This window comes from Oryzias melastigma, linkage group LG21 (genome assembly GCF_002922805.2).
Source record: "Oryzias melastigma strain HK-1 linkage group LG21, ASM292280v2, whole genome shotgun sequence".
NCBI lineage: Eukaryota > Metazoa > Chordata > Actinopteri > Beloniformes > Adrianichthyidae > Oryzias > Oryzias melastigma.
The window spans coordinates 16,185,561-16,206,163 of NC_050532.1; the positions used below are offsets into that span (position 1 = coordinate 16,185,561).

The following is a 20,603-nucleotide window of genomic DNA, read 5'->3' on the forward strand; positions in this document are numbered from 1 at the left end:
TAAAGTCATAAAGTTTATGAAGAACTACCAAAAGGATTTTTGCCTGAAATTAGAAGAAACTGCTTAGGTGGGAAATCAAAGAACAGATTTAATCAATTGATAATCAAATTTTTTGACCACATAGTGATAAAAATCAGTTAAAAAATGTAAACTGAGTCTTTCTTTCAAACTTTGAAAGATCTAAGTGTCACTAAAATGTCAAAGTCTAGCTGTCAACCCAGAAATCCAGGCTAATTCACCCCAAACATCACCAATTCACATTTGACAGTCAGGCAAACTTCTGTTAATAAAACTGTGAACAAAGAAACAAGTAAACCCAAAATGTTTAAGTTGGGATCTTCCAAATTAGGTAAAAATTGACTTAAAAAATGCTTTTTTTCACTACACACATTTGAGTAGTGTTTTTGTTTTATTTTGAAGAAAGGGAATAATGAAAACCCGGCTGATGTCATCTATTTATTCCCCAAATCCAAACCCAGACAGGACTGAAAAGGCAGCAAACTAGCCCTAAAGTTCATAATATCTCAAGCAAACCAAATCTTTTGAGATCTGCATCATCAACAAACCAGACAGGTTCTCCATGACTAAAGGTTCTCATCAGTGCTGAGAATCATTGCAAAGAAGTGATGGGGTGGAGAATGAAAAGAAGCAAGGAAGTGAAAGGAGAAGGAACAAAAGGCGGAATGTTGTCGATCTGGGATCTAAAAACAGCAAAAACACGTCAATGTCTACGGATAATAAGAAACTATCCTGTAAAAACAAAAACATCAGCATGTCATTAAACACATGATGGGTTCAGATTTACCTTTTGTCTCGGGATGACGTCGAGGCGGTAGAATCCACCAGCCGTGACGTGTTGTGACAGTGGCTGTCTGTGTTGCACATTAGGGTCTGGAGGAAAGGGAAGAAGCCGGCACTCGGTAGGTTCCTCGGTGAAACGTAACCTAAAGGAGAAGGATTTTTCTTTTTACCTTAATACCTTGGTCTCTCTTTAGATTTAAAAAGAACATCTGGCAGGTTGCTACACCCGTTGTATCTCTATCAGCATTTTTGCTCTGGGTTTCAATCATATCATCTTTTGTGAGAAGCAAGATCTCTGCTATGGCTTTAGTGGAGAACAAAAAAAATGTAATGTGAGAGGTCGAAGATCAAGTTACCAAAAAAAAAAAAAAAAACACTTTACAGTAAACTGAACGGAACAAACATCAATAGTGTTGTTGCCCGTAGGCAGCTATGTTTTTATGTTTTGCTCCTCCTAATAAACTGCAGCCTTCACTCTCAAGGAAAATCATCATCGCACAACGTTCAAACTCTGAAAAGCAGCAGACCTCAGAGCATGCATCTCCACAAACTGCACTTCAGAGAGAACTTCAATTGATCCAACACTGAGCTAAAAAAAATCCACATATATTAATAAAAATAACAGATAATAACAAGTAATAAAAAAAAAAACTAAATGCAATAATAACACAATGTATTGTTTGGGTGTTTTTAGTAATTAAAAGTGAACTAAAAAGCAGAAACTTGCTTGTTAAACATCAGGAATTATTAAAACTGTATTACAAGCAGTGTATGCAATAAAGGTAATGGCGTTAGATAACAATTTAGTAGCAAAGTTTTCTTGTTTCAACCATTACCAACTACTATTTAGTTTTAATAACTGTCCAAACCAAAGGTACTTCTGGCCACTGCTTTGTTGTCAGGAGGGGAAACTGGGGGGGTTTATAATCATGATTGGCTAAGGTCAGTGTCCTGTTTCATAGTAAACAATCTGAGCCTACGCTGATATTTAAAGCCAGTGGACACTTGCATGTCGTGTACATTATGTACAAAAGGATTTTGTCAATATCCATAAGATTGTCTAAGATTTTTTGTTTAGTTTATTGATTTATTTTGGTTTATTTATTTGGACTAAAACATTGGAAGCACTTTATTTCATTTACTAGCCCCCACTCCAACCATGAATTTTTGCTTTTGCCAAAATCAAAGACTCTATGTCATTTTTTTTAAAACATATCTTTGCAGTAGCTCAATAGAAATACAATTCTGGGTTGTGGGCGGGACTAGCTCGGAGTAACCCCGCCCCCCTCCCTGTAGCTGAGAGCTCTGTCTGCATGTTCACCTGCAAGCATATAGTTTCAAGCTAGCAATATAATAAAATAACGAGTAAAATTGTATTGATCCAGCCGTACAGTTTTTAAATCAGACAAGCACATGAGCGTTGCAGGGTTATAATTTCTCGAACACCTAATAGTGAGCGTGGCAGGGTGCACCCAAGGGAGCGGAGTGGAGGAGAGAGACTTCAGTAAGCCCATTCAGTAACTACATCATTTATCTGAGCTTTGTACAACATCTGGTTTTCTGATCCAATGCGATTTGAATGAGGAAATACTCAGAAACATAATTTAAATCATAAATTATTGTGTATAGGTCCTCCAATTAGGAGAAAAATGCTACAAGAACATGTTAAAACACACAAAAAACTTTTTTCTTTTCAGTGGGTCTTCACATTTTTCCTTTTTTTGTATAAAAAAATCTTTCTTTGTAATAAATATTAAAGGTTAGCTGTACAGAAGTACAAGTATATTTTACTAATTTCAACTCATTAGTGAAAACTGGTGAAAAGTTTTGACATAGGTCTAAATATATACATATATATATAATATTTACATATATTATATATATATATATATTTCCTCATTTAAAAGTCTTTAAAAATAGATTCAACACTTTAGCCAGTTTTTCATAGCTGAATTTGAGTTGCTCAAAGAGTGAAAAGTCAACTTATGGTACGGACTGTACGCTTGGAAAAAGTGCTTTTGTTAGTTTTTGGGTGTGATCCACGACACTGTTTGTCTCCAGCAAACATAAAACGAGCTATTCTGTTGTCATGATTGAACAGGTAGATTTTATATCTGAGCCCACAAGGGTTATTACATTACAAATGACTCTCTGCATCCTCCGAATATGATCTATTTCAAAGAGGCTGAACTGAACAAAAGAAAGGAGGTCAAAATGTAAAAAAAAAAAAAATAGAGTTTTCAAACCTGAATCCTTATCTTTTTCTATTATTTAACAGACTTTAGATTATTGTATTAGTGCTATTGTAGCTAAAAGAAAAATGTAATTGAAACAAACTAAGTATCTTTTCTGCTAACTTTTTTTTTTTGCCTGTCACTTTATGATTGACTCTTCAGCTAAAGCAACAGGTGAAAAAGCCAACACATGAAAATATGTATACGACACTCCTAGCTTTAACACCTTTGCTTGTACTTCTTTTAAAAGAACAAACATGATCTGAATGCTTAGAATTCAAACAATGAAAGAGCCCTCACACCGTTTCAAAAGCAAAAGGATAGGTTCGGATCTTAAGTTTTTCAATCCAACTCTCCGTTTGTTTATTTTGGTTATGAAACATGACTATTGTTTTATAAGAAGCAGAAAGCTACTGGTTTGTAAGATTCAAAATCAGGACAATGTAAAGGAATTATTGGGCAAAATTAAACAAAAAGTTCTGAGTTTTAAGTCTTTATCCCAAATAGAAGTAACTGAAATATTTTTTTAAACTTTAATGTATAAAACAGTAAACCTCCTGAGTATAAGTATATATGAAACAGCCCTGATTTGTTATAAAAAGTTCTAGCAATGCAATCAAAAATTGTGATTAGCTGTTTTTCATCAGAATTTTATAGAATAGCAGCGAAGTAAAACTTTTGTGTGTGTCTAAACACAGGCCTGAATGCAAACACTTTTGTTCACTATTGTTTTCCACTTACATGCATCCCGGACAATTGGGGGGAACTGGTGACGGGTTACAGCCATGATGATGAAGATGAGTACAGGCCAGGAGATTAAGGTCAAGGTCCATAACTATAACACAAGATGATGTCAAATTTTCTCCTCACAATAAAATCTGAGAGCATCTGATCTATTTCTAGAAGTTTCTTGTGAATGTGAGTGTTTTGTTTTGGTCACTCACCGGTCGTCTGGTGACCGTCAGGCCATTTTTCCATAAAAGTAGTTTTAGTTGTTGGAAGAAAGCCATCAGTGCAGGAGGCTAAAATGAAGAAAAAAATCAATATTTATTACAAATTGATTTCATCATTCAGAATAAATCACTTTGAAGTCACTTCATCCCAAAACATAGTTAGTAAAAAGTAGTATTTCATGAAGTATACTTGAGTATAAGAGTCCTATAGACCAAGCATGTCCAAAGTATGACCAGTGAGTTAATTGTATCCCACATAAAACTTTCTCCCACTTCCTGTCGTTACATCAATAACATGCACTTTAAAAAAAATAGTATGTGTATTTTTTTTTATTGTCATTAGCTCAGTTATGTTATAAACCGTTGTAAGCCTGCGGCAACATAGTCGTATTTCTAAAATGCTGACAGTAAGTGAATTGAATGGATTTGTTTCTCTGATCAAAACCAGTGTGTTGTATTTATGAATAACATAATTTTTGTATTTTCCTGTTCACATGATTTACATTTAGAGGTTCACAGTGAGCATTTAATAATGAATAGTATGAAACATTTAATGTGAATCCAGATTTAGTGTTGATTATTTTTTATTTGGTTTTAAAATATTAAATTGACAGTAATGTTGCTTATAAAAAGTGGATTTAGGTGTATTTCTGTAGCTTTTTAATTAAGGAAAAGTGTCCCATAACAAAATTTAAAAAATAAATAAATAAATAAATATAAGTCATTAACCCTAAATATGGGCCTCATGGAAATTTTTATAAAATTCATAACTGCCAGGTCATCGTTGTAATTGAGAATTTGTTGTCAATCTATTCTCCTGGTAAAACAAAAGTTAAATAAAATAAATGAATAAAAATCAACTTAAGAGTGTCATTGTGGTCCATAACTATATTTATGTTTTTATTTTCACATTCACATTTTTCAAAAATGTATTGTTTTGCAGAAAATCAAAGTGAGCAAATGGATCCTACTTGGTTCATTTGGTGAAACAATTGTTTATAAAATATAAAACATAAATCAACTGCAAAGTGAAACATATGTGTGTTTCAAAATAGAAACAGAAGAGTATAGACTTGTAAATAAATTGTACAACAATAAATACATGACACAAACATGTAACATATGAGCATAAAGTAGTTTTATTTAGTGTATAACAGTATATCTTTCATACTGTAATCTTTACAGCATAATGTAATATAACTTAATAAACTCCCCAACAAATGTCAAAATGCTCACTGTTGGACCCTGCAGACTACATTTGACCTTACAATTTTCCCTTCCCACTGCAACATTTGCAGGTCTTGTGGTTCGTATATACAGGAACTTTGAAGAGGAAACTGATCAAAGCGCACAGCCTCGTGTGGTATGGTGTCTGTGGTGGTAGTTATCTAAAAATTTCACTCAGTAAAACAGTTATCAAAGCATCACAAACTGGCAAAAATGTCAAAATTTCCCTATTTATTGCAAATCAATTTTTAAAATTTGGTTAAAATTATCCATGTATTCCTTTATAGTGTTATATAACATATAGGACATTAGAACACAATACTCTTGGTTTTATTTCTGTTTTTTAAATCAAAAGTGCTATAAGCATGCATTGCTTCCTAAGATATATGTATAAAAATGGTCACTTCTTATCACCACTTCTTTCCACAGATTCTTCACAAAAAAACATGTGTCATCACTAAGCACAACTATTCACTATCAAATGTTTGACTTTCATCAACTTTTCTCGATTAGTTTAGAATAAATATACAGAAATGTACATTGGAGACATTTTTGAAAAATTTGACTCCAGAAAAGGGACAAAGTATAAAGAACTCCATGTTTATTGGTTGAATAGCAAACCTATGTTGTGTTGAAGTGTTAATCGTTTCTGAATGGCTGAGAAAAGGCCACATGGTTTTTGACCTTACTGAAACACAGGAGGGTAGAGATTTACAGTGTAGGAAATCAAATATGGTCTATAAAGAATTCAAACATGGTCACTTGTTTCAAACTCCAGGTGATTACCTGGACCAGGTCGGTTTGGCCAATAGTTGTGTAAGGAAAAATCGATACAATGAAATATCGTGATACTTCATTTGGCGATATCAATTTCAAATGCAGCCAAGACGATATTGAATTATTTATAAGCAAACGTAGTTCAGCGACTTATTGTTGTTTTACACATAAACTCCCAACCACTAGTTGGCAGCACACCACACCGAGCCTCTTCGAGCAGCTCTACTCAAGATCTTGCGAGAACAAGCTTATTAGATGTTTTTTCAGCCTCGTGGTTTTTGTTGTGACAATGATTGTTACAAAGCTTAATAGAACATGTACAATGTAGTTTTAACTTGGGATGTTTACCGAAACTATGCCAAGTTGCTGTCCACCTTGACACGACACCTGTACCGGTTTGGCTACATTTCGCAGTGCTAGATATAAGTAGCCCTCTGTTTTTTAACCATATTCATAGAACCTTATAGGTTACAGCATATATTATATATATATTATATATTATTTATTATAATGAAAAATATTTAATGTAAATCAAACGAAGTTGAATGCTGAAAAAATATATCTTAATTTACCAAAAGTAGAGCACCATCACTTTGCTTGGGGAAAATCAACTAGGAGATACATTTGTAGTGCTTAATGCTCTGATCATTAAATAAAATATATAAGTCCTAATAAAAAAAAGTAAAATATTGTCTCTGGTTCCATCGTGGGATATATCGTATCGTGATAGGTATCTCCAGACTCTTGCCGATACAAACTCCTAATGGGCTTCAATGTCGAAGTCTTTCATTCCGACACAAACTGCTATAAAGGGTTAATGTGCGTTTCATGTTTTTTATAAGGATTTAAAGGATACAGGTTGATTGGTTGGTGATCACAAATTTTTACCTCACTAAATCTTTGCAAAAAGTACTAAAGACCATGTTCATTTAGGGAGTATACTAACTGAATAGTTCTTCAGACTACATTGGAACATTTTAAATTTACAATATATAGATAGTATATTACAAAGTAAGCTTCAAGTTTAATGACTCTTTCAGTATTTCGTGAATTTGTGTTACACTAAAATATACTACTTTCTTTAAATAAGTTTTTCAGAAAAAATTGCTTTAATTCGTTTATTTTTTGTTTTGTTTTTGGATGTAAAAGGATATAAAGTAACTTTAAAAAAAGACTTGTGCAGTAGGTTAACCGAACAACATCTAACAATGCATTTTTTAGTTATATTTTTAATGTAATATGACAACAATATAAAACAAATAGAACCTACCTGGTTTCCCCTGACGTCGTCTTTTATTTTCTTAAATTTCGTGTTATTTATTCGCAGCTCGCGGGCTCCTTAACGGGGACATGACGCCGCAGGAGGCTCCTAACAGGATGCCTTTTCCATCAATTGGAAGTTCAAGAAATTCACGCAAAAGATTAGAAAGAAATGGGAAAATCCTCTCCTGGATGACACTGCGGTTCTGGGACAGTAGCAGTCAGGACTCCGTGAGTATCACTGTGCACCTGACAGCGACTCTTCACAGGCTCCTCCTTCGCAAATCTGTGAGAAAAAGGTGTGCCCATACCTGTGTGACGGAAACTCTGACAGAGACACGTGACCTGACTCTTCCAGATTAAATGCTAATGAGGCCTTGTCCATCACAGCCTGCACCATTTCCTGAAAGTTCCCGCATAAATAAAACTGAAAAAGCAATGTTAAAAATATATATAAGACTATATATATATATATATATATATATATATATATATATATATATATATATATATATATATATATATATATATATATATATATATACTATTATAACTATATAGTTATATACCTATATGTATATTCCTATATAGTTACATATATATATATATATGGATATATAGTTATATATATATATATATATAATGTATTTTCTTTTACACGTGAATGTAAATCAGAAGTATCATTACACATAATTATCAGCGGTGTTTTGGCAGACTTCCTTTGGGGCCGGAGATTTCATAACAGGAAGTTCCATTGGGAGAAAGGTTTGTTTTTCAGATGCTGCTGTTGCATAAACACACACAACACAATCAGATCTATGATGCTTGGAATTTGTAAGATATTTTTCTGTCAAATAAATCCCAAGCTCTCCTATTTCAAATGTTTATTCTTCAGTATTTTTGGTTGACATAATTAGACATATTTTATGTTTTCTGAAAACAATCCCACTGTATTTTCGTTTATTTTAGATTTAGAGAGGGTCACACTAAAAGTAAAATTATAGTTATAAATATTATAAATTATATATCAATGTTATAAAGTGTTATAAATTATAATGTAATAAATTATATATCAAGTTGTAGCGAATCAGCACACTGGATACATATCACGCCTCCTGAAACACACTAATTCCCCATACAGCCAACAAGTTATAAATATCTTATTAAATATAATCTATATTAATAATGTGACATTTTATGCAATAGGGCTTGAAAATATCCACCTCCTCTTTTCACTGAGAGCTAATTTATGAGCATCTGACAAGCAACCAAACGATGATCCCTGACCTTTTTTTTCCATTATACTGATATATTGTCGCAAAACAATAGGATTACAGAAAGCTGAGGGTTGGGCCACATACAAATAGGTTGACATTCGAAACTATTGCATTGTTGAACTCCAAGAAGTCCACCATGAAAAAGTCACCATTCTGGTTTTTAGAAATATGTGTAAAAGTCAAGGCTAAAATACATTAAAGCAAATTCTAATTCTGAATTCTGAACTTTTTGAATCCACAAATGTGCTGCTTTTTATTTTTGAATTGTTTTTTTTTGTTTTTTTAGCTTAACACTTCTAAAATTCTATGGATGCATCTTCCAGTGACCTAAGTTCTAGATTACGCAAAGTTTTACAGAGAACTTTTCTTTGTATTTTTAAACATCCTATTGATCATCTGAAGGGTGTGAGTATGAGTCATACAAATGACTTTTATTTTCTTTGATAGCACTTGTTTTGTTGACAAATTGCAATTACTAAATTACATTTTAGTATCTAAATTTTCTATAAATATACAATTGATGTACAAACAACTCTTCACAACTTATGATCAGTTGACTGAACACATAAAAGTCTTGTGCTTTGTTATATTTAACCCTGTTATATAAGTTGACAACAGACTGACTTGTCTCTCATCTTTTCTTTCAACAGGTGAATAATGTCAAATGTCCACATCAGACAAAAATCTGAACATTTTATGCATTATTAGTAGATAAAAATGCCTCATATTTTTAGTCTTTTGTTGTCTTAAGACAGCCTAATTTTACAAAACTACAAATTGCTCTTTTGATCAAGACTTGATAGTTTTTAACATGTACTTTTAGTATGAAAAATAATCTAATAAAAGATCTACACAAAACAACCACATTAAGAAACATCCATATTTAATTGTTTAATAATAAACTTTCACGTTTGGCAGCTCAGTTTTTGGGATTTTCAGCATAAAGTTCAGTCACAGAAGTAAAATGATTCCACAACACACACACACACACACAAAAAAAAAAAAAAAACATAAAAAGTTGAACAGATCATATATCCTAAATAAGACATAAAAATCTGATAATACTGCTTTCACATGGCACTTGTGTTTCAGGCACGTCAAGAGTCCCATCAGTAAACTATTTTCCAGTGGGTTGGCTGTTCACACTCTTTCTCAGCATCACCACAGAAACGGTTGTAAGTAGTCTTAGGGTCGAAACCGAGGATTTCCCTCTCTTCGTGGATCCGGAAAGAAAAGGTGGACACTGATGTTCCGATGAAGAATCTAGAAAGGAAAAGTAGATTAAAGAAAAAAGTACAGAGAAACAAAACTGAAGAGACAATGAAGAATGTGATGCTGAGATACAGCACAAGTTTTTCAAGTTTAGGCATTTTCCAGGAACAAACACTTTTTTAATTTCCAGTAAGTGTTTTTCAATATGTGAATTTTAAAATAAAGTGATTTCTCTATTAAATATAAAAGCCAAAAACATAAAAATAACTTTAAAAAATTACAAACTTGACAAAAAAAGTCAAATAACAACAACACTTTTCATATAGCTAAAACAGATAGATTTACTATCTAAACTTATATATATATATATATATAAATGACTTATGGTCAACATAATTTTAAGTAAGTTTAACATATTTAAATGACTTATGGTCAACATAATTTTAAGTAAGTTTTACATATTTAAAGCTTTGTTTTGAAATTCTGTGGCTCTGAACAGTCAGATCATTCCAACCTGCTCAATCTGGCTGTATGGGTATCGAAATATAAATTAAAATACAATTTTAACAAAAATGGCAAATTGCTTTATTCATAAAAGTCAGTTTATTTTGGTAAAAAGTACATAAACAGTATAAGGAAATAGACTGACCCCTGGTGGCCATTAAATAAAGTGCAGGTTTATCTTTTTTTTAAAGGCTATTTTTAAGCATCAGATTAAATACTCGATTTTGCAAATAAAAGTATATTAGTTATACACTTTATTCAGTCAGTTAGTCTTTCACATTCAAAGAATAAATTCTCAAATCCAGATTTGAAAATGATGTAAAACGCAAAGCGAAAGCATTAAAGGTCATAATGTTGAGTTATGTCGAAGACAAAGAGACATGTGACAATGCCAAGATGTTGTTAGTTAAGAAAACATGCCCGTGACAAAGAGAGTAAAGACAGAAACCTTGCATGAGAACAAATCCATTGGTCAATGATGGCCACTCCTCCATCTTTCAGCAGCTCCAGGTCCTCTTGAGATGGCTCAAACCGCACCATGTGTGGCAACATTCCTTTAAGCTCCTTCAGTTCTATCAGGTCACATAAGAAATTAATACACTTCAGTTACTTATTATTAGTCAATATCAAAAATACAAAATGTTAATATAATGTAACATGTTATTAAAGTCACTACCTTCACCATCAGCATCTGTAGCAATAAACACTTTTTCAAGTTTGTGTTTCTTCATCAAGTTTGAAATAGTTTTGACTGCCCCCTTCAGGCTGGGCACGTCCTCTCTATGACCCCAGATGAAGTCTTTTCGGCGTAGATGAACGGCGAGGTAAGGGCCGCCTTTGGCTGAGCCTGGCTTTGCCTAAAAAGTGAAAAAAAAAGTATAACCTTCAATTGACTGTTTGGTGCTCTCAATATAACTGCAGCTGTTGGTTTATTTCAAATCAGAAAAATCAAGCAGAAGCTGAAGTATGAAGCTCAACACGAAAACAATATAATAAACAAAAAATATTATTTTTACAACATAGTGAAACATTTTTTGTTTTAAATAAGCTACACAAGGTACTTTCAAATATTTAATTGTCTTTCTTAATACTAATACTTTAATAATATTTTAGTTTGAAGGGTTGATAAAGCACACATTAACCCTTAATGCCTGTTTTTGCAACAAAACGTTTTACAGATATGCTATAAAGTTTTAATTTAAGTATTTATTTTAAGACAGCAACATTAATATTTTATTTCAGTGATAGAACAGTCTTTGACAAAAACTACACTTTTTAAAGTCTTTTCATATATATCTATCTATTCATTCCTTTTCTAAACCCAATTCCTCCTATTAAGAGTTATGGTTCCCACATTAAGTATCATTAAGAAACATGAGCAAGAGTATTTAACAAACTTAAATAATGAGACACAAATGAAGATCACCCCATTAATTAAAAAAAATAAGAAAATCACATGGTAAGTACTTTAGAAAGAAAAAAAAATCCAAGAATGAGTCCATACATTCAAATAATGCAACAATAATATGTACACTAACTCACCCTCATGCGAGTCCAGTCCTCTCTGTATGTGGTAAGGTCTCTGTCATCTGTAGAGTTCAGGTATTTGGCTCTAAACTCATCTCCGATGAGTCGCAGGTGCTTAGCAAAGACCATACTCCGACGGGTCTGAGGAAGGGAACAGGCAAAAATGCATACATCCGTTTGCAGAAGTTAGCATAAACTTGAATGGAAAACATATTAAAGTATGTGTTTTTAATATATATATATATATATAATTGGAAATAAAGTTAGGCTAAAGGAGTTAATATCACAATATCTGTCCTAAAATGAGTCCTTTGAAGAAAAAAAGCGATTTTACTAAACTTACATCCCAGTAGTCCTTCCCAGCATAGACATCATGAAGAAGCGTCTCTGCTCTATCAAGCATGACAGATCTAAACGTAACAAAGAGTTTAGTGTATACATTTGTTTAACCAACATGTTATTCAAGCAAAAAAAAGAACATAAATCACGTTTGACTTGTGTAAGAATGTGTAAATGCTTAACAAATACTGTTTTCTTTGTTTATTGTAGAGGGGATCACAAAACAAGCATTCTTTTATTAGGTCATCACTGTAAGTCACCTTAAACTTTTGACGTAAACCGTAACAATTACCTCTTTATTATAGGTTTAGTTTGACTGACTGTCTTATAAAATTAATTGAAATATTTATCTTGAAAATGTCATAAACTGCTTTGATTCAGTAAGTAAGTCTGATAAGCTAAATATCAAAACAAGATAAAATTAAAAAAAAACATGGGAATGGAAAAATAAAGGATAAAACCAGCCCTTTTTACAACACACATTTGGAAAAGTTGATTGATAACACGTTTAAATATGGTCTTTAAATAAATTACAACCTATCTGTGCGGTCAGGGTCGGTTATTCTCTGGACTTACGTCACTGTGTAGTTTCTCTGCAGAACTGGAGCCATAATTGAGGCGTGTCCCTGTGCTGACACACACGTCACGTTCCGGGCTCTTGTTTCCTCGTAGCCCCAGAACCAGCCCCTGTAGAAACAGACATCATAAAGCTTGTAGGGCAAATAGACAGTAGAAATATCCAAAATAATATGAAAAATGCTGTGATTTTTCTGATTTTCTTTTAGTTTAATCAGAATTAACCTCAGTACATTAAAAAATGGTTGTGTTAAACAAAAACAAAAAAATTACTTTTTTTTATTTTTTACCTGTAGTAGCCCTGTTTATCTTTGTAGTACATCAGCTTGTCAAAACATGGACGCTCATCGACTTTTTCCTCCCATTTACCCTCAGTCCATCCTTCAGCATAGTTCTGCAGAACCAGAACTTGGTCGATGAACGGGCCTCCGTTCTCTATAAACAATAAGTAAAATAGGTCACTTTTAACACATAGATGAGTGTGCTGAACTTTACCTCTCAGCACTTACTTACCAGCAATGAACTCCTCGTACTCGATGACGGGCACGTTGGCCTGCAGGCTGGTGATGCTGAAGAACTCCCCCCATGGGATGCGAATCTGATCAATGTCAGAGCTTTGCCAGTGGTACAGGCGACCCCACGGGGGGAGAACCAGCACCCAGTCACCGCCTTCCTTCCTTAGAGTCTTGACCAGGGACGCCATGCGGATGTAGACATCCCTGCGCAGATTGAAGCCCTCTGGAGGGTTTACGTCATATAACAGGTACCTGAAATCCAGAGAAATATAAAAGGGATTTTTAACACTTCAGTATAAAGTCTACCAATTATTTTTTTCAGCAACAGGACAAAAGCAGGTTAAATATACACTCCAGTTAAGAAAATGCAAGATTTAGCATTTAAAAGAAGAAAGAAGAGCAAGAGAACAAGTATTTTTAGCAACTAATTTTGTTAAAATTAACAATTTAAATGAAAAATATTTAAAAGTTTAAAAAACTGTACCCCTTTAAAAGCCAGAATTTATGCCAAAATTTACATTCAAACTATTTTCTCATAAATAATCATCCTTTTAAGATCGCTTGATGGCAAAATCTAAAAAGCTCAATTTCTTTGAATGTGGCAGGATTGTTGAGCTGCATAAGCAAGGTTTCTCACAACGTTAGATGTAGTAAAACAGTAGTTTTTTTTTTTTTTTTTTTTTAAGATCCAGAGGGTTACAGAACAAAAAAAAAAAAAGAAAAAAAATATCCCCGGTATTGATCCAAAGGGCTTTCTGCTAAGACCCTGAATGGTCTTCAACCCTAATTAAGACTATAACTGCTGTTGACTGTTGCCCATTTATGATCAGACGGCATCTGCAAGGGAAGGGCTTCAAAATCAAAAAGCATCTTCTAAGACCACATCTCCATCAACACCCCCAATTATCCTACAAAGAAATATTATAGATTGTACACTTCTGTTTCAGCTTTGCTTTTGTTGTTTCCCTCCGCATTCCCCCCATCTGTAACCACTCAAAGATCTTCTTTCGATTTATGAGTCATGTTTTGTAAGGTTCTAATTGTTATAAATAAATAAATGGTGGAGCTTCTCATTACTGTTTTGTTTGGACCCTTTGATTTCAGTTTTGTGTTATGGTCCTAAACTTTTGATCAGCTGATGAATAGCCTTTTTCAGGTAAATTGTGCTGTTTTAGTTAAATTACCTGCTCAACATGTTGGGTCACTTTTCCCCATTTCTTATTTGTACATTTTAAATCTTTAGTTACAACGTTGTTAAAATCTAGCCTTGCAAAATGCAAATTAATGCAATTTGTTACCTGGTCTTCTGATTTTGATCAGGAGTCTATCAAATCTTATGTTTTAGCAGAGAAGGTTGTGCTTGTTTACATGCAGGTAGGTCAAACATAATGAATGAATGCTGGGCTGTAACGGGATTACTTCGAATGTTATGAGTAATATCTACCCCAAATGTCACTGAAACATTACTATACAATCTCAGATCTTTAGATGCGTTTTATATCACGCAGGTAAGTGGCTAATAAATCTAATGCAATCAAATTTAGCAATAATGTTCGACACAAGCGATCGCATGTGACAAATTTGATCAAATTTCAAGTATTAGAGGTCTAGCTAAACATTACAGTTTGATACAAAGGAAACACTAAATAAACAGACAGAAAAATACACGAAGCAACAGCAAAACAGCGCTAGAATTGCTAGCTAGCTAACACAAGTGAAAGCTCACCGTAGATCCCTTGCGGCGGCGATGGGTATTGTACTCGTATGACCTGCGCTGAACACATTCTCACTCTTTACTGCTGCAAAAGCAGCGAAAACACCTAAAAAGAAAGCGCTGAACGAGTATGTGGAAGATAAATATAACAACACTAAATGGAATATGCTGAACGCCATTATTTCCTCTGAGCCACGTACTTCCGGGAAGCATAAAAGGCGTCTGTGGCGTTGCTTAGCAACTACTCTGGAAGAGCACAACTGGAGATGCAGATGTGCTCAAAACATGAACTAGCTTTAAGAATATAAACATAACATAATTATAAATTTAATTACTATAATTAATTATATAAACATAATTATAAATATAAAAAATATATATATTTAAAAAATGCAGTAGTGTTCCATTTAGTATTTTTAAGATTCATTTATCTATTAAAATATTTATTTAGAAAAACAATGCATTTTTTAACATTTAAGATAGACATCTGCTTTATTTTTTTATTTATTTTTTTGGCTAAAGTCTAAAGAGCAAAATAAAACTGCATTTCTCTACTTCACTACTGTGCCTTAAACCTTTGAAAACCTTTAAACCTTTAAAAAACGTGTGTAGTGTATGGTAACACACAAACAAAACAGATCAGTTTTTGGGTGAAGGTTTATTGACAAAGAAAAATGCATCCTTTGTAAAATGTATGCCATTTTAATTTGGAAAAATAAAACCAATTATTTGATTATCAATACGAGCTTTTAAAACATCGTAAAGTATCAGAGGTATGAATAGGCTATACCCTTAGAGGAAGGCACATTAAAATAAAAGTATAAAACCGGTAGAATTAAAACTGAAAAAAAACATTCACATGTTCTCATGTTTTATTATCTTTCTCCTATAAATAAAACTAAGACTAGCTGTGTTCCTGAAAAAAAAGCAGATTCTTAATATTCCTCCCCTTCCTCATCCTCTTCAAATGAGTCAATCCCCACTTCTTCATAATCTTTCTCCAGAGCAGCCATGTCTTCTCTTGCTTCTGAGAACTCTCCTTCCTCCATGCCCTCACCAACATACCAGTGGACGAAGGCTCTCTTGGCATACATGAGATCAAACTTGTGGTCTAGTCGAGCCCAGGCCTCAGCTATGGCCGTGGTGTTGCTCAACATACACACGGCTCTCTGCACCTTAGCCAGATCTCCACCTGGAACCACAGTTGGAGGCTGATAGTTGATGCCCACCTTGAACCCTGTGGGGCACCAGTCTACAAACTGGATGGAGCGTTTGGTTTTGATAGCTGCAATGGCAGAGTTGACATCTTTGGGGACCACATCACCACGATACAGCAGACAGCAGGCCATGTATTTGCCATGGCGAGGGTCACATTTCACCATCTGATTAGCCGGTTCGAAGCAGGAGTTGGTAATTTCAGCCACAGACAGCTGCTCGTGGTAGGCTTTCTCAGCAGAGATGATGGGTGCGTAGGTGGCCAGAGGGAAATGGATACGAGGATATGGCACCAAGTTAGTTTGGAACTCGGTCAGATCGACATTCAGAGCTCCATCAAAGCGGAGTGAGGCTGTGATGGATGAGACTATCTGGCTGATAAGCCGGTTGAGATTAGTATATGATGGACGTTCGATGTCAAGGTTCCTGCGGCAGATGTCATAGATAGCTTCATTGTCCACCATGAATGCACAGTCAGAGTGCTCCAAGGTGGTGTGGGTAGTTAGGATGGAGTTGTAAGGCTCCACTACAGCTGTGGAAACCTGGGGAGCAGGGTAGATGGCAAACTCAAGCTTGGACTTCTTCCCAAAGTCAACAGAGAGTCTCTCCATCAGCAGGGACGTGAAACCAGAGCCGGTGCCTCCACCAAAGGAGTGGAAGACCAAGAATCCTTGTAGCCCGGTACATTGATCAGCCTGTAGATATGAAGAAGTCAGTATATTACAAACAAAATTTTTATAATTGTGGGAAAGTAGACTATTTTATTTTTTTTATCAATAATGGATTCAGTGAACTGCTTTAAGAATTTCAGTGGTTTGTTAACTATTAAGACTGTACCAAATCTGAGTGAAATCTGTGTTTGTACACAGTTGGCCAATTGGGGTTGATCCTGAGTAAATCTAAAATCCCATAACTTGGATGAAATCCTTTTTTCCTCCAGAATCCACTTAGGCACAAGCATACAAGAATTGAGGTCTGTGTTCATTTGAACAATAGCGGCCAAAGTAGAAAGCCTAAACTATCACTGTCACATAACGGTTACATTTCATTGGGAAAGAGCCTTCTTTTCCTGCAATTTGTTTAAGTATTTACGTTAGGATAACCCTAACAAAATAACTCATTTATTGTTTTTCTTATACACATTACAGTAAATGCAGTGCAACAAATAAAATGGGAATAAACACCAACTCATTGAGTGGGATTTGAATAAATATTGTATCCAACTGGTGCAATGGATTTTACAGCACCAGTTCATGGTAACAAGCAAAAGTAATTTAAAATGTGTTAAGAAAGTTTATTTACCAGTTTGCGAATTCTGTCCAGAACAGAGTCGATGATCTCTCTACCAATGGTGTAGTGTCCTCTAGCATAGTTGTTGGCTGCATCCTCTTTTCCTGAAATCAGCTGTTCGGGATGAAAAAGTTGACGATATGTCCCCGCTCTCACTTCATCTAAAACAAAACAAAAAATCCAGACAAAAGGAGTCATGACTTTAATTATCTAGTATGCTTAGCAAATTGCTGCTGTTTCAATACTAACCAATGACAGTGGGTTCAAGGTCAACAAAGATTGCTCTTGGGACGTATTTCCTAGCTGCAGTCTCACTGAAAAAGGTGGTGAAGGAGTCGTCGTGGCCACCTGTGGGCTTTTGGGCCAACATCTGACCATCTGGCTGAATGCCGTGCTCTAGACAGTAGAGTTCCCAACAGGTGTTCCCCATCTGCACACCGGCCTGGCCCACGTGAACGGAGATGCATTCTCGCTGCAAGCAAGTAAAGACAACGAGGGCAGGGAGGATACATTAGTACGTGGAAACTAATAAAGCCTAAACCAGTCCTGCATTTTCATCTATGGGAGTCATTTGTTAATACTGGCACTAGGTGACAGCAGAGACACAACCTCGCCATTCATTTGCAGCAGCTGTCTCTGGATTTCATTCCACTGCCAGAAGTAGACATGACCTCATGAGTTCATAGCTATTGTCAGCTTTAAGTTTGCTCATCTAATATTCAACCTGCATTCTTTATAACTATGAGAACTTAGCTAATACACATTTAGTTAATCTACGTTCATTCATCATCTGACGAGTTATGTGCTACCATTGTCAAAAATTTCAGCAAATGCCAAAAGACCGTTCCTCAGTCGTGATCTACACAGAAAGGCATAGCTTTGCCGTGTTTTTCTTCTTCCAAAGATAACTCTCCCCGACTCGCTGAACTTTCCCGTCGGCAGATCTATTTTAGCCTTCTCACGGTGACCTGACACGTAGCTGTGAACGTTGTTGCCTGTAAACACTGACTGTCTGCCCCCGCTAAACGGTGGTGACTCCCATGCTGATATGAAGAAGACCAGAAAGAGTCTCAGAATCAGTTTTTGTTGACATCAGCAAGGACAAGGGAAGAAACTCAAGAGTAGGTTTTTAGAGAATTGTAAATACAAATAAAAACAAACCTTTTTATTAGTTTATTAATAGCAAGTTCTCACAGAATTCACTTGGTTCCAATTGAAAACAAAAATCCATGAACTAATAAAAAAAGGCCTTTTTAGGATTCCACCCTTTCTTAGTTAGCCATTGCAAAGTGTCTCAGTGCATCTGTGCTTTAGCTCTTTTCACAACGTACGTAACAGTAGGACTACTAAAGAGTCTTCTACTGTCTTTTTGGGGCCTTTTTTAAGTATTCAATTAAATCTTCCTTTGTCTTGACATTCGTGCCCTTGAACAAGACTTCCTGTTCCTGAAGCAGAAAACGGCACATACTTATAATCCTACCTGCATGCTTTGCAACAGCTTTGTTGTGTTTTTTTAGCTGAATGCTTCTAACTTCCTTAGTCAAACAAAGGCAGCACACACATCCGCCAAAACCTAAAACTACATACATCTACCGGCTTCCTATGTTCACTAATCTGCCTCCCTGTAATCACCTCACAGTTTCTGAAACACAGTCTCAACAACAGTCTGTTCTGAAACACAAGTTGAAAAACAAGTATTTTAGCACACAAACACAGATCTTGTTTCTAATGGCAGTCTAAGATGGGATAATCGTTTGAGATTTAAAAATAGATTGAAAAACAAAGCCATATGAACAGTCAGCAAAACGGTCAGGGTGTGACTATGCATGGTGAAAGCAAGGGCATGTCTACAGTCTAACCACACCGACTTGAGAATCCAGTTTTTTTCTTTTTGCAAGTAAGACTGCAGTTGCTTATACACACATAAGATTCTGTCAGAGACAAAACGAACAGTAAATGGGGCAAACAAAGCATAGGTCAGCAGGAATAGGAGCAGTTTTATCTTTAGTGTTGTGCACTCACAAAATGAATGAGTTGTTAAGCATAAATTCATTCCAATTTCTATTCATTTAGTTGCAATGAAAACTTTAGAAGATAAAATGCATTGCAACAACAAAACTATGTATTTTTCCTTCTGAGATGGAAGCATTCTGTGAAAAAAATATGTGGTCAAATGATCAGTCTAAATACTCGTTTGTTCATCTATCCACTAACTTCATAGAGCCGCTTATTAATTTAGGGCCAACCACACTAGCTCCAGAACTGCAGCTAGGTACTCTTGGGTGATCTGTTTGATTAAGGTAGGTCTCCTGCAGCTGCCAGTGTACTTGTTAAACAAAACCATTTGGTTTTTATTTGCATTACTGACGCTTAAAAGCTGTTTACACTACACTGGGCAAATAAACCATAAAGGTTGTGGGGGTGGGTGGTGCTGGCTACATTTCCAAAAGATCATAAGAACTTCATGAAAAGTTGGCTGAATTTAATCACAAACAGGCTGATATAGATGAGAAAAGCCAGATTTTTGAGTTAAATATGTTTCTACACAAATACATTTTTTTTGTTTGAACCTGTAAAGTTTTATTTACATACAGCATAAATAAATGATGACACATTTTTAAAATGCTGCTAACAAGAATCACTAATACTGTGTTTTCTGTCTTCAAAATCAAATTGACTTATAACTGAGTCACATGTCACACCCTATTTGTAGCTTTTATTTTATTTCTTCCTGTAGTGAAAATGTTGACTGATTGCACTCCCATGTGTTTTGGCAGACACTAACCAGATCAGCCAGTAACTGAGCTAAGAGGCTATTTCTGAATAGCAGGAGGCCACATGCACACAGAGAACACTGCACCGTTAACCTGACAGCCTACTTAATGCAAAAGCATCTGTATAAAAAGAAGTTTGGAGTAAAAAAAAAAAAAGAGTAAAGTTTGCCAAAAGTTCCATACTCACCATTTTGGAGTTTTTTCAGAATGACTGCTGACAGAAAGATGATAATGAAGGTGGTTTTAGGCTGAATCCTCTCACAGTGACCGGTAACGAGGTCTGGGTGAGTTAGCACTGCCAGGTGGAGCCGCTCAGCCGTCTTTGGCTTCTAACCACGCCCATTTGTTCCCTCGCGGGAACGCGCATTTTGCGCGCGCCTGAGACTGGGGATACACATTCTGGCAGGG

General features: G+C 35.0%; 3 protein-coding genes across 5 annotated transcripts in view; all 3 read right to left on the reverse strand.

Annotated features, from left to right (window-relative positions):
* Positions 1 to 7,665, reverse strand: part of abca12 (ATP-binding cassette, sub-family A (ABC1), member 12) — a 67,851-nt gene extending 60,186 nt beyond the window's left edge. For 2 of the 3 annotated variants that reach the window (XM_024286516.2, XM_036209634.1), the window contains exons 1-4: positions 7,263 to 7,665; positions 3,980 to 4,057; positions 3,777 to 3,870; positions 806 to 944 (exon numbers count right to left, since the gene is read on the reverse strand). In XM_024286516.2, the coding sequence (XP_024142284.1) occupies positions 806 to 944; positions 3,777 to 3,870; positions 3,980 to 4,045 (299 nt within the window). In that variant the 5' untranslated portion in view covers positions 4,046 to 4,057; positions 7,263 to 7,665. Of the gene's footprint in view, positions 1 to 805; positions 945 to 3,776; positions 3,871 to 3,979; positions 4,058 to 7,262 lie in introns of those variants that run through there. The other variant, XM_024286515.1, reaches the window with a different exon arrangement.
* A 1,730-nt stretch (positions 7,666 to 9,395) lies between these two features.
* pofut2 (protein O-fucosyltransferase 2) lies at positions 9,396 to 15,161 on the reverse strand. The gene is made up of 9 exons (XM_024286373.2): positions 14,929 to 15,161; positions 13,201 to 13,454; positions 12,978 to 13,122; positions 12,688 to 12,798; positions 12,116 to 12,182; positions 11,788 to 11,913; positions 10,922 to 11,102; positions 10,694 to 10,817; positions 9,396 to 9,792 (listed from the first exon to the last, which is right to left on the reverse strand). The coding sequence occupies exons 1-9, from the start codon at positions 15,093 to 15,095 to the stop codon at positions 9,639 to 9,641; spliced, it is 1,329 nt and encodes a 442-aa protein (XP_024142141.1). The 5' UTR covers positions 15,096 to 15,161; the 3' UTR covers positions 9,396 to 9,638.
* Positions 15,162 to 15,555: 394 nt separating this feature from the next.
* Positions 15,556 to 20,541, reverse strand: LOC112155016 (tubulin alpha chain). Its single transcript, XM_024286372.1, has 4 exons — positions 20,383 to 20,541; positions 17,671 to 17,893; positions 17,434 to 17,582; positions 15,556 to 16,826 (listed from the first exon to the last, which is right to left on the reverse strand). The coding sequence occupies exons 1-4, from the start codon at positions 20,383 to 20,385 to the stop codon at positions 15,852 to 15,854; spliced, it is 1,350 nt and encodes a 449-aa protein (XP_024142140.1). The 5' UTR covers positions 20,386 to 20,541; the 3' UTR covers positions 15,556 to 15,851.
* Between the last annotated feature and the right edge of the window lie 62 nt (positions 20,542 to 20,603).

What these genes read in the sequence shown, in the direction of transcription:
- pofut2 (XM_024286373.2), bottom strand. Translation starts at nt 15,095, where the DNA reads ATGGCGTTCAGCATATTCCATTTAGTGTTGTTATATTTATCTTCCACA. An exon ending in AGGACTGGACTCGCATGAGG is followed by an intron (nt 11,103 to 11,787) that starts GTGAGTTAGTGT and finishes TTCACTTTTTAG; the next exon opens with GCAAAGCCAGGCTCAGCCAA. An exon ending in TGGATTTGTTCTCATGCAAG is followed by an intron (nt 9,793 to 10,693) that starts GTTTCTGTCTTT and finishes TTTCCTTTCTAG; the next exon opens with ATTCTTCATCGGAACATCAG.
- LOC112155016 (XM_024286372.1), bottom strand. An exon ending in CCTTGAACCCACTGTCATTG is followed by an intron (nt 17,583 to 17,670) that starts GTTAGTATTGAA and finishes GTTTTGTTTTAG; the next exon opens with ATGAAGTGAGAGCGGGGACA. An exon ending in TGGACAGAATTCGCAAACTG is followed by an intron (nt 16,827 to 17,433) that starts GTAAATAAACTT and finishes TCATATCTACAG; the next exon opens with GCTGATCAATGTACCGGGCT.